The sequence below is a fragment of the Psittacula echo genome, assembly GCF_963264785.1.
Source record: "Psittacula echo genome assembly, chromosome: Z".
NCBI classification, from domain to species: domain Eukaryota; kingdom Metazoa; phylum Chordata; class Aves; order Psittaciformes; family Psittacidae; genus Psittacula; species Psittacula echo.
In genome coordinates this window covers 16,542,445-16,556,034 of record NC_137742.1, presented here as the reverse complement: position 1 = coordinate 16,556,034, position 13,590 = coordinate 16,542,445, and the positions used below count along the sequence as shown (strand labels likewise).

The 13,590-nt window shown below is 38.8% G+C and overlaps 1 protein-coding gene across 2 annotated transcripts in view; it reads left to right on the top strand.

The window, feature by feature from the left end:
• The window catches only part of OXCT1 (3-oxoacid CoA-transferase 1), an 84,436-nt gene that overhangs the window by 5,844 nt on the left and 65,002 nt on the right, over positions 1-13,590 (top strand). For both annotated transcript variants that reach the window (XM_080637586.1, XM_080637585.1), the window contains 2 exons: positions 10,059-10,194; positions 12,891-13,040. In XM_080637586.1, the coding sequence (XP_080493712.1) occupies positions 10,059-10,194; positions 12,891-13,040 (286 nt within the window). The remainder of the gene's footprint in view (positions 1-10,058; positions 10,195-12,890; positions 13,041-13,590) is intronic.

The following is a 13,590-nucleotide window of genomic DNA, read 5'->3' as shown; positions in this document are numbered from 1 at the left end:
ATAGGGTCACGATCTTGATCACAGCAGTATATATCATTTAAGCATCTTCCAATACCATGTCCAGAAGTATAGTGATGTTAAAAAATATTGCAATATTAAATTAAAATTTTAAGCTGACGTAGCACAGCAATCATGTATCCTCCAGCAATAGTATTCAAAGGGTGAGTTGTCAGGTACTTTGTGGGATGAATAATGTGTTACTTTCAAACGTGCCTCGGGATTCAGTGTGTTTTGTTTTGGTGCTGTTGTGCTGCACTTGATGCCTTACTGTGTTTCATCTTCCTCACTGCAGCTGATTTCTCTAGCTTTTCCAGCAAGCAGAAGGTAATTGGTTGTAATTGGGTTTTCTCATCCTGCAGCAGGGTTAGCAGGCAGCTTGCAATTGGAGCAGGGAAGGGAACCGAGTACGTAGACAGACAACCTATTCTGGAGAACATGCAGCTGTGTGGATTAAGTCACATGTCTTTCAATATGCATGAACCACAAAATGTGTTACAGAGCTATCTGTTTATACCTAAAATAGCATCAAAGGAGACAGTGCTTCACTAATACCTAGGGAAAAAGCAGTAATTAGGAAGTCCTGAAGCACTCTTACCAACTCTCTTTTATCTGTAAAGAAGGTTCAGCAAAGCCTAGAAATGCTTGCCAGTGACTGGAGACAACTTTAAAGAAGAATGTTCTCAAGTTCACACCCTACTGTTCTGTGCTGCAGTGTAATAGCAATGAGATTCCTCCCACAAATCCTTGTTCAAGTCACATAATGGCTGGCAGGTAAAGTCCTTGTTCCAGCCTTTGAAAGGCTTGCCAAGGACAAGTTGTACAGGAGTGTATGGAGTGTTCTTAGGCACTCTAAGTTAGAACATCATACTGCTAAACTTACTCTCTGTTGCTGTGGATTATGTTAGTGCATACGCTTCGTGCTAGCTAGTGAAACAGCACCATAGTTATACTTTGCAAAGCCAAACAAGGCAAAGTGTTTGAAAGGGAAGCAGTACAAATATCCAGTATCTCTGGTATTTACACAGCTTGCTTCAGGGGAAACTGGAGCTTGTGAACCAGAGATAGAGAAAGATACCATGGTGTGTGGGTGTGCTTCTGAAATACCACCTGTCACACCTTCCGTTATAACTTCTTTTGCCTATGTTGTTCATATTTTAAATACTTCCTTGATGCTATGTTATTATAAGCCCTTTAAATTTAGAAACAAAACCTATTTTTGCTTAACCTGTCAACAAAGCCAAACATTTAAAATGATATTTTAATAAATTGGCACCAAATTATTATTATTGATTTTGCTTAATGAAATGGATAACTAATTTTGGCTGTAATCACATTCTGAGATCAATACTTCCATTCTGTCTCTACCACGTCAATAGGTTGAATTTGTACTTGGTAAAAATGAAGTCCATTACTTGAGTAGCTGCACGTGTGGTCTGACTGTTGTATCAAATGAGCTACTTCCCTCTGGCTTTGTCTGCTTTAGGGACTTAAATACGCATTCTTCTTGAATGCAATAGTGTTGAACAGTAGATGTTCCCTTACAGTAAAAATAGAGAACTCACAGTTAATATCTTAATTACTAATCAGCTGGGTGTTCATGTAGAAGGAGATTGACAGCATGCTGTCAGATTATCACAGGTTCAGGCTGTCTTCTTAAAAGGCATTACCAGCTTTTTGAACCTTTGGTCTCCTAGCTGTTTTCAAAGTTCTTTTTATGTTACAGTGTTACACAAAAGAAAGGAGAAAATAGCTTTGAAATAAATATTTGAACTGTTGATCATGATCCATGAGTGCACTGTTATTTAGTTCTGTTGAACACACTACCCTTGTTTTCCTAATGGGCTATTTGCAATTGCCAGATCTCCAGATAAGGCACTATGTGAAATCAGATGCAATAGTAGACTTGCTGCACCCCATATTTTGAAACACAAAGGGTATTTTTCTGTTCTGAGCATTTATCAATCCTGCCTTAAATTCAAAATATTTAACTGTTAGTTGTATTAAAGTTTAAGGTTATCTCATTTTTCAGTCATTACTTTGAATTGTGTGTTTCTGCCAAAACCAAAATGTCTGCCACCTTTCCCATAGACTCCATATTTGTTCTTGCATCCTTATTATTACTTATATATATATATATGTTATATATACTTGCATATATATACATATGTATTTATATTACTTTATATATATTAAAATATATTAAAATTATATGTAAAATTTATAGTCAGGTGGAAGTTGCTTTCTGAATTCACAGAGAGTTTACAAGTTTTTTGCACATAAAGTAAGGTGGCAAGTGGTTTAATGGCATGAATTTGACAATCCGTTGATTCAGAGAAGTGAAATATTACTGAAAAAGTCTCTGAAGGCCTGGGAAAAAAGCCTGTATGTCCATAAAGATGTGATCAAGGTGATGCTTCAGAGTATCTTACCTTGTGTGAGTCATTTTTGTATATGCATAAAGAAATTCCTTAAACATCTAAATATACTTTCAGAAGTGAAATACAAGGTCACCAATACCTCTTGTCTCTCTTGGTGGAAAGAGAGAAGTGAAGTTAAGTAAAATCCTGTACATGACAAGTTGCCAAAAGAATGAAGCAAGATATTTATTTTCAGTATTGATTCCTTGAAGCAATTTATTTCTCTTTTTTATCATCTTCATTCTTTCACAGTATCACAGTATGTTAGAGATTGGAAGGGACCTCAAAAGATCATCTAGTCCAATCCCCCTGCCAGAGCAGGAACACCTAAATAAGGTTACATAGGAATGTGTCCAGGCGGGTTTTGAATGTCTCCAGAGAAGGAGACTCCACAACCTCCCTGGGCAGCCTGTTCCAGTGTTCTGTCATCCTCACTGAGAAGAAGTTTCTTCTCAAGTTTAAGTGGAACCTCTTGTGTTCCAGTTTATACCCATTACCCCTTGTCCTATCATTGTTTGCCACTGAGAAGAGCCTGGCTCCATCCTCATGACACTCCCCCTTTATATATTTATATACACTAATAAGGTCCCCCCTCAGTCTCCTCTTCTCTAAACTATAGAGACCCAGCTCCCTCAGCCTTTCCTCATAAGGGAGATGCTCCACTCCCTTAATCATCTTAGTTGCCCTGCGCTGGACTCTCTCCAGCAGGTCCCTGTCCTTCTTGAACTGAGGGGCCCAGAACTGGACATTGTAACATACCTAATCAGGTGCTTTATTATAGCTATTAAATGGGTGACACTGTGTGAACTGCAAATCCCTGAAAATCTGACCAGATCATGTTGCTGATTTTAGTATAGAGGTTAGTTAGAATTTTAGCAGCATGAATTGTACTAAACTTTGCACTACATGGAACGTAATTGAGAAATCAGCTGTTCCTATGACTTTCTGGTTGTGATTACAAATGAAAACAGAATAGGTATAGAACTCAGCTTTGTTGAGGAACTGTTTGAAGTTGGTTTTAGAAAAGTGACAATAAAAGTTTAACCTGGCTTTCAGCCAGGAAACTTTTGAAGTACGATGCATTAATGATGAAATGAAAATACTTATCAGATTAAGTCTGTACAATATAGCTTCACTGAGAAGTAAAAATATGGTAAATTTTCAAAGTTTTGAATAGAGTTGTTTTATTTGTTGAACTGAAAACCCAGTTTGTGATTTCATAGTGGAAATTTATGTGGAAAGAAGAGACTTTGCTGCTGACTTAATTGTTCTCTTCAAAAATTAGCTGCCTTTGCAATCTTTTGATGGACTTGGCTTATATGCCTCCATCATTTCCGCAGTAGTGGAGCATTGTTTTTGGAGGAGGACGATGCGGGGAGAATACTGTCATTTTGCGGAGAGGCTGGAGCTGAGGTAAAGTTACTGGAGAAGAAAGGACAGAATTCACTTAAGAAGGCTTTAGTAGTGGAGGATTTTGCAGGTCAAACACTGCAGAGAAGCAGAGGAAGTTTAAGGCTTAGTCATTCCAACTTGCGCACAGGGCTTTATGGTTCCCACAACCTTGGGCTCCCTTATTTTCATTATTTGTTCTCCCCTTGGGAGTGGCAGAAGTCCCAGGCTGCTGAGCTGAGAGAGATTCAGTGCACTGTTTCTTTTGTCCTTTGCCATGGGCTGAAAAGGGGGTGAGACAATTTCTGTGGTTTCTGGGAGCTGACCCACTGCCCTTTTTTCTGTCCTAGCTCTTACTTCTCCTGACCAAGACTGCCTTAGCATATGGCAGCACCCATACTTCTCTCTTCCTTCTCTTTTCTTGGTCACCTTCCCTCAGAGAGATTCTGTCTCTTCTTTCTGCTTTCCATTAAGAAATTCCCATTAGGACAGGTGGGAAAATGTCCTAGGAAGCAGCAAAGAAAAAAGGTGGTTATAGAGAATTTCTCAAGAATCAACGGGACAAATTAACATTATGCCTTTATCTAGTTGTCATTCCTATGAACTGAATCTGTTTTCCTCTTCAGGTTAGTTGACTGCCATTCCTCATCTTGCTCTCATTCTTTCCTCCACTTTCTGGAAGTGGGGGACAGAAAAGGAGGAGAAAGAGAATATCATCTGCGCTGGCTCCTTGGTAATCTAGTGTAACATGGGGGATTATTGTGGGACATAGTCTCACTGTTAAGAAGCAACTAGAGGACTCAGAAAGATAAGTCTTGAAGAACTAGTATGTGGGTCCATGTTTATTTTACTCTTGGCATGCCTGCTCTTTTGTTCAATGTCTTCTAGCAGTCACCATCTAGTAGGCATCTACTCATTTTCTGCACAAAGTCTAGAAAGAATCACTTTGTGGTGCTTCCAGGATTATAATTTATGATTATTTTTGTGGACCTATAAATGTGCACACTAAGAACTTGGATGGTATCTCCGACCTTTTTTCATATTGATAAAGTTTCATGCTATAGTAAAGCAGACAAGATGAAGACTCTTTTAATTGGAGAATGATAGAAGGGGTTGTTTTCCTCTCCCAGTCCTAGTCTCTTGTCAGGAAAATGTCTAGCTCTGGAACAGGTTTATCTGTTATCAAACTTCACACACAGTTCTGCAGCACTGGGACCTGCTGAAGGCCTGGAGAGACTGCTTATGGTTCTCCAGAAGATGACTAATGTCTTAACCTATAGTCTTCAGGGGTGATGTAGTTATCCTCCCATCCCTCCAATCACCAAATTATGAGAAGAGCAAGGTCAGGTAGGTCATTGTATTATCTCCTCTTTGAGCAATGTGTTTTAATTCTCCAAACCACATATATTTATGTTAATCTTTCTTAACCAGTGACTTCTGGTCTTGGTAGGGTCTCCCAGAAATATCCACTGTAGCTCCTGGAGATTCTTTGAACAATTAATATAGAGGAGGGCTGTTCTTCAAGAGATGTGGAGTGAAGCCATCATGCTAATTGATGCTGCTCACCATGGGTTTCTAGTGTTTCCAGTGAGGGCAGCCAGTCTGTCCTAACCACTCCCATTTTTCTTAGACACATATACATGTCCTTACAAATGCAGAGAGAGAGAGGAGAGCATAATTATCTCCTTTTACTCACCCTCACCCCTACTCTTAAGCCATCTTGTGTCTCTTGTCAAAGTAGCATGACATTCAAGTCTTTTTTCTGGAAGTCATCTCTGCCAAATTTTTTATTAGAAAAAGCAGACATTAGTTTTTGACAGGAAGGTTTCGTAGGTCTGAAAGGAACAAAACAATTGGAAGGAATGTGTCACTAAACAACCAGACCTCCTTTATGTTTCTTGTCCACATCAATAGAATGGGAAATTAGGTTACCTGTGAGTGCCAGGTTAGATCTCTTTTCTATATGTTTCGTGTATTCTCTTGATTCAAATTTTGTCTTAATACAGAAAGGGGAAACTTCTAGAAATCTTAACATTTTTAAGAGCTGAAGAATGCATTCTCTGTCTAGGCACTAATGTGTACTTTCTCTCTTTCAACAGCACACAACTATATCAACTTACACCACGCCTTCTTCCTTCCTATCTTGGGCAACACATTTTTATTGCACTCACCTTTGTTTGAATTTTTAAAGCACTCAATCCAGCTTTTCAAATAGATACACAGGATGCATGCAATCCACGCACTCATTAAAGGATCTGGTTTTCTTTTCATGGTTACCCCTAAAATATCTGTCTTGCAGGCAATGCCCTTTCTATCCAATAGTAATATTTTCAGTATAATCATAATTTAAGTTGAAAAGTTCAAAGAAATTTTTGTGCCTAAACCAACAGAACCATGAAAGCAGCAAAATATGGAAAGGGAGAACAAGTAGCTAATAATTGCCATGAAAAATGCTACATTGGAAGGAATTTTCCTAAATTGGAAATTTTATTTGTATTCTGGGATAGGCATGTCAGGTGACGAACAAAGGGTAGGGAGAATAATATTATGAACCGCATTTTCACTCCTATGTGAAATGTTTGTTTCTTAGGACATTTAAATATAAGAAAAAAACATAGGACGTGTGAAACAGGCTGAAGTGCTCAGAGTGAGTTTTGGGAAGGATGAGCATGGAAAGCAAAAGGGTATTTTAGCTGGAAAACTGAATGAAGACTGCATCCTTAAAAAGATGAATAGTGCTGTATTTCTTTTAAGAAATTTGCATCTAAAATAAACATATAAAATGAGTAACAGCAATTGGATTTTGTGATGGTGCTCTGAAGATGAAATGTGCCTGAGAGTTAAGTAGTTTTTTGTTATCAGGCAGTCAGAGACTCTTGGTGCATGACTTTCTGAAGGTAAATTTCCTCTCCTCAATGTGCTGGGGAAATAAGGTTGTATGACCTGTGTGCTCAGTGACTGCTCCTCACTGCAATTTTATTGTTTAATAAACAGCCTTTGCGGTGAGGAAAAAGGAATGACTTAAGATGTGAAGAACAATTTGGGATGAGTGTGATAGAGCCTAACTTCTGTGCAACTTTCTGTTTTATTTCTACGGGGGACTTCGTAACTATACTAAGTTTTGTTTGAGAGAAAATACCTGCCATAGCAGATGAAAAAATCAAGTGTATCCATGTGGGATCCTGCAGGATGATAAGCAAAATCTGACTGAGGACAGTGGGCTGCAATAGCTGCTTCTGAGACTGTAGGAGGGTGGATCATAGATCTTAGTAAAATGAGACAGAAATTTCTTTAACCATTGTGAATCTGCTGAAGCTTTGTTGCCATCCCTTTCACATGTGAACACACACTTAGAATTTTGTCCTCTGCATGCAAAAGTCTCCTGTCTGCCCCTTTCTATTCAATATCTTGCAAATTTTGCAGTGGTAAGAGCAATGTTGACCACCTGAATGATGCACAGAAGTGGCATACTGGTTTGATATCCAGTTCAAGCTGCCCCTACTTGTTACTGCACTATAAAGCACTGCATGGTTTTAACTTCTGTACTTTTGCTACACAGTACTTCAGTAACACAAGCCCATGAAACTGCCATCAGGTATTGGCTGGTCTGCTACATTTTCTTGCTACCTTTTATAATGACAGGTCAGGGTTTGGTGGTTCTTATAAGAGAAATTGTCCTGCTATGAGTGGAAGTTTTGGCATTTGTATTTTAATTCTTTGTTTTAATCTCTTTCTTTGCTCACAGACTCCTCTTCCTTCTCTATTCCCAGCTTTTCTAGTTTGAAACCGCTGGAATCTTTTCCTGTGGGGAAGTAGAAATAGAGGTTGTTTCCAGGCAACGCACATTTTAGTCTCAAGGCTTTGGCACTGCGACATTTTAAATATTGCATCAGAGTTAGATTTTTATTTATTTATTTGATTTTTTTATAGGTCAGAGTCAGAGAGTGGAGCAAGCTTTCATAGTAACTCACGTTCTTTACAATTAAAGAACATAGAATAAATTCAGAGACCCAGGTCAGAAAACTTGTTCCATTTCCTTGCATTGCAGTTTCCAAAATGCCTGAGTATGCATAGAAGTGGGCCATCTTCTTAAAATAGTCCTGACCTTAAAATTAAAATAGTCGTTGTTCTGAATGCAGCTGAGAAGTCTTTCTGATTGCACATCTTTCCATGCATCTATTGTGAGTATTGTGGTAGGAGGTGATGCTGATATTGCTCTGCTCAGCCCCAGTCCCTTCATCTGCAGCACTGCAGCATGTGATATGGGACATTGATGCTGGCAAGCAATAAGATGGTGGTGCTGTTGCAAAACTGGGTTCATCATTGCCACTTCAATATTTGAAAATGAATATTGCTTACCAGTAAACTTTTTTAATCTGGCCTTTTGAAAGGATGTCACAAGGTTGCAGCTGAGATGCTTGACATGGATCCTGAAGTGGTGGGATATTAATGTACATTAAGTGGGATTTGGTTGTGGTGGCTCTGTGGATTCTTTCTTCTGATCTGTACTGTTTCATTGTGCGAAACAAATATATTTCAGCTCACTCAGCAATGTATCTTGATTTGTAAGTTGTTGTCCCCTCCCCCCCACCTTTGAGTAAGGTGGGGGTTTTTTGTTTGGTTTGTTTGGTTTTTTGTTTGGTTGGTTTGGTTTTTTGTTTGGTTTGTTTGGCTCGTTTGTTTGGAGTTTTTTTCATTTGTATGAGGAGTATAGATTTGTATTGCAGTGCTTATACATGTCTCCTTTACATTCTTTTTTTTTCTCCATCACCATAGCTTACACAGCACACAGGGGCTATATTGACTGATAATTTGCGTAAGGTATAAGGAGGAATAATAGAGGGGAAAAGGTCTGATGCGCTGCTTTCTCCATCTGGTCATTAATGGAAAAAGTTCATTTCTGATTACATAGAGAAGGAACTAGTATTGCAGATGTGGTGATGTAAGAATATGAAAAGGGTGAGATTTCTGCAGGAAAGGGATATATTTCATTAAAGCAAGTAATAGAATTACAAAAATACAACCTTTTTGGAGCTCTTCTTTGGGGTGGTGTTTTCAACAGGCTGCATATATTGTAAGTACATGTTCATGCTAGTTACGGCATGCTGGATACTGGGTTTGGTTTCTCAAAGTATTCCTTTGATATTTTTCAATATTTCTTACGCCGAAATCTCAAGCCGTTGTGCAGATAATGAAGTCCTTATACTGAGTTGAGACATCTAGTGGTAGAGATATGTCACTTTTTTTGAGGTGCTTCTGGACCATGACATCTTTCTGTTCCCCACTTGTGTTGCATGACCAACATAAATGTAGTGAAGTTTTGCACACACGTGCCATCCTGCCAACATCCTGCATAATGTGTTGGGAATGTGAAAGAAACATGCCTTTGCAATACATTCTGATTATTTCAATTTTTATATTTTAACTTACTGTTTTTTCAGACTGAGATAAGTTCTTTTACCCTTGGTCACAGGAACTCTTGAAATATGTTCTTGCCCCATCAGTACACAATAAAGGGTGACAAACATCACAAAATTTCTAAAGACTAATAGAGAGTAATGTCTTCAGAATATCAGAATTTAGAAGCACTGAAACAAGAAAAATGTAATGTGTTATCTTTGGCATTCAGTTTAAGCTGATATTATAATACAGACAAGAAAATCTTGACCTCAGTGTTAATATCTTTTGCTGAAGTAAGCAATTTCAAATTGAATTACTTACTGTAATAAGAAAATTTAACTACAAATATTCTCTTGCTTTGTATACAGACTAGCACTATAAATGTGAATGTGCCTTTCTCATCGAGCTGCTAATCAATCACTTGCCTTTTTCCTCAGGAGTAAGAGTTTAAATGAAAAATAGCTCTTTGTTCACTCAAAACCAGATAATGCCATGTATGACTTTTTATTAATTAGTAAGGCTTTGTAAAGGAGCAGGTAAGTAAAATAACACCACATGTTAAGTTGGTATTTGTAGCTGTTACATGTGAAATATCTTTAAAAGGAAGTTTTAGATCTATTCAGTGCCTTGGAAGAGGTGAGGTCTGAACACTAGACTCCTAAATTTTAATTGTATCTTTGATGTTTCTCCTTCTAAAAGATAGAATTTGTTTTTTATCTCCAATTCTTTATGTCTAAAATGGAAGGAGATAGCTTTGTTCTGTCTTTTTAAGTCATGAAAGCTTATCAAGTGCTTTGAATATCCCAAATCTCTGTTATAAATGCTGAATATTGTCTGGCTTTTTCCATGCAGTGTTGACAATTTTGGACTTGGTCTTCTGCTTCAGACTAAGCAGATAAAACGCATGGTGTCATCATATGTCGGAGAGAATGCTGAATTTGAACGCCAGTATTTATCTGGTGAGCTTGAAGTTGAGCTTACACCTCAGGTAAGAAGTGTCTCTAGGAGACTGGTGATTTCTTTTCTTCTGAACTACTGAGTAGAATAGTGCTGAAATGTTCTTGCAAAACAATTCTGCAGTCTAAATGTTTCACCTCTGTGCAGATGTATGGTGAAGACAGACAGCACTTGCTGCCTGTGGTAGGTTGACCCTGGCTGATGCCAGGTGCCCACCATAGCTGCTCTATCACTCTCCCTCCTCAGCTGGACAAGAAAAAGAAAATATAATGAAAGGTGGGTTGAGATAAGGACAGGGAGAGATCACTCACCTGTTATTGTCATGGGCAAAACAGACGTGACTTGGAGAAAGGAGTTTAATAGACGGATAGCCTTCTTCACCACGGTCTGCAGGGGTGCCTGAAGCAGCTTCTCCCCTCCTTCACTGACCTTGGTGACTGCAGAACTGTTTCTCACATACATTCTCAGTTCTCTGTCTTCTGACTGCAGCTGGTGTTGCACAGTTCCCACCCCCACCCCACTTTTCTTACACATATTATCCCAGAGGCCCTACAACTGCTTCTGATGGGCTTGGCACTGCATAGCAGTGGGTCCATTTTGGAGCTGGTTGGCTTTGCCTTCATTTGGACACAGGGGAAGCTTCTAGCATCTTCTCATAGAAGCTACCCCTGTAGCCCCCGTGCTACCAGAACTTTGCCACACAAGCCCAGTACACCCTCTTAAGCTCATGGGAGGTGCGCTGCAACTAGTCTGTTAAGAAAGAGTCTGTTAAAAACTGACTGGTCATATTGTGTGAATTCCTTTTATGGCTAGTTACATTATATTAACTTCGGGTGTGTGCATATATATATATATATACACACACATACACATATAGACATTTTATTATACAGTGTTTGATTTTTGGTACTTCTTCCCAGACTGCAGGCTACTATGGCCTATGTAACGGCAAAATAAGCAGCTCCTGAGTTCCCATATTAGTGGCAGCTGTTGTGTGCTTTAGGGGATGTTGTGTGTGCAGTGTCTGCCATCTAGTGGGTAGACATCAAATTGGATTTCAGTTCATTGTGAGTCGTAACTCTTTTGGGCTTGATCATTAAATCTTAAATAAATAAATATGTAGAGTTATCAGCAAGTATTTGCAACTTTACTTTTTAGCAACATAGTTTTAATTATTTTAGCACTGCCAAGCTACCCAAATAGCCTGAATGCAATGAGATGCTAAAATAATGAGTATTAGTCACATTCTATTGAGATCTAGCTTTGTAAAATCAGTGCTCTAAATTTAAAGCATACAGCATGTTAGTGTATGGCAATTCCAGTGGTGACACATAACCTTTGGGCTTTAAACAGCTATTTTTTTTGAAGTGTCTGGGTAAAGCAACAGTCCTGTGTTTTTCCGGAAAAGAGTCCATCTCTTGGGAGTATCTCTTAGAATCTCAGAGATGGACAGAAAAGCTCATTTTATACCCAGTCAGCCAGGAAATAACCAGGCACTTGTCACTTCCCATGTTTCAAAAGTCACAAATCTCACAATTTGTTGGTTTTTTTTTTCCTACTTAATGTTGAATGCTTTCATCTAGAAGATCTTGAACTCCTTAGGCATGTAATTGATTTTGTGGACTGCACAGACAAGCTGGGTAGATCCAGAATGAAAATACTGGGTCTACAGTGTGCAATGGTAAACAGGTGAATTAATGACCTGCTAGGATATGTGGGATTTGAAATATTTGTTTCAGGATAAAATAGGCTTTTGGAAAATGCTCTTCAAGTTTGGTATGACGTCAGGCAAAATGGGGGACTACTGTGTCCTTGTTACACTGTAAGGGAGAGGTCCTGGTGAGATCTTGAGATGTGAAGGCTGCTTGGAAGCACATTGTGTTTCTTGCAAGATAACTGGTGAAAATGCAACCTGTATTTCGGAAGCTGCCAAGATAGATAATTGACCGTGACAGTCTTTTCTTATTTGGAATCCAGAAATACATATATATTTTATATATATATATATAAAAAGAAACAAAGTAAAAAAGAAAAGATACTAATGAAAAGCAGGCAGACATGTCTTTGGCCATAAATCTGTAATTAAGACTGATGAGAAATTTGGACTGTTAATATCCACGGTACAGTTGGACATAGAGCAGAGTGTAGATTCGGTGGCCAAATACAGCAGAAATGCTGTTCTCTCAGCTTCTTGGTATTCTTAGCATGAGCAACCTAGATCACTGGACTCTCTTTCTTGATCTGCTGTGCATGGCTGATTCATCTTGGAGTGAGGTATGAAGTTTTTCTTAAGATGTTGGAGAATGAAACCTATTTATGTAGTTTGTATTTATGTAGAAACATATTTTTTGTAATTTAAGCTGTTGCAAAACAAAAGATCTTCTAGCTTATTTAGTTGAGAAAGAGAAAAAAAGCTCTGTACTTACAGTAATGAACTGGGAAACGAGCTGAAGGAGAGGAGGCACAACAAAGTGCTAGGGCTTGAGAGCTGACAGCAAGTTGTGTGCTCTTGAGCAATTTATGGCCATGTCTGAAGCATTTCTTGCCGTATCCAGTACCAGTCCCACAAAGGAGAGCTAAAATGGGAGGAAAAATAGATGCGATGGTCTGCTAAGTTCAGAAGGAAAAGCTCCAAATGACAGGATGTAAAAATAAGTTATTTACCCATTCAGCAAAGTTTGATTTGTTGTTCCCAAGTGATTAATTCTTAAATATGTTTTCCCATAGGGTACGCTTGCTGAACGTATTAGAGCAGGAGGAGCAGGAATCCCAGCATTTTACACCAGTACTGGCTATGGGACGCTGGTGCAGGAAGGGGGTGCACCTATCAAGTACAACACGGATGGCACCATTGCTATTGCCAGCCAACCAAGAGAGGTAAGACGTCAATTGTTACTAGGAAGCCTTCTTTAAAAACTGAATGTCTTACGTATTTCCAAGATAAATAGTAGTTTAAGCACCTGCTGTCCAAGTTTAACCTTGGTATATTGCATTAAGAGGTTTTCTATTGTACCAGATGCATTAGTTTTGCTTCCACTGCTTCTGTCCTCTGTGATGTGTTAGGCATGTTTTTACAGCTTCACAGTGACTTAGTATCAAAAACCGGTCAAGGTGAAAGCCTGCCTTGCTGAGTTACTCTTCACTTGACAGTTTTCTGACCAGATTACGTGTGTATTCAAAGAAAATCGTATATCAGGTCACCGCAGTGCACAGTATGGATTGAGAACAGCATCCTGCTAGTGGGGCAGGTGCTTCTTAAGTACTGTGGAATGGAGTAAGCAGCCCTGCCACTATACATGAAGCTGTAGCAGTAGCAGAGATGGAAAGTTTTCCTGTTAGATGGGGAAGAGTTCAGTTGACAGAGCCTTTCAGAAAATGCTTTTCAGAAGTGCAGTTTAGTCGGAGCATTTGAAATTGCAAAGAGAGA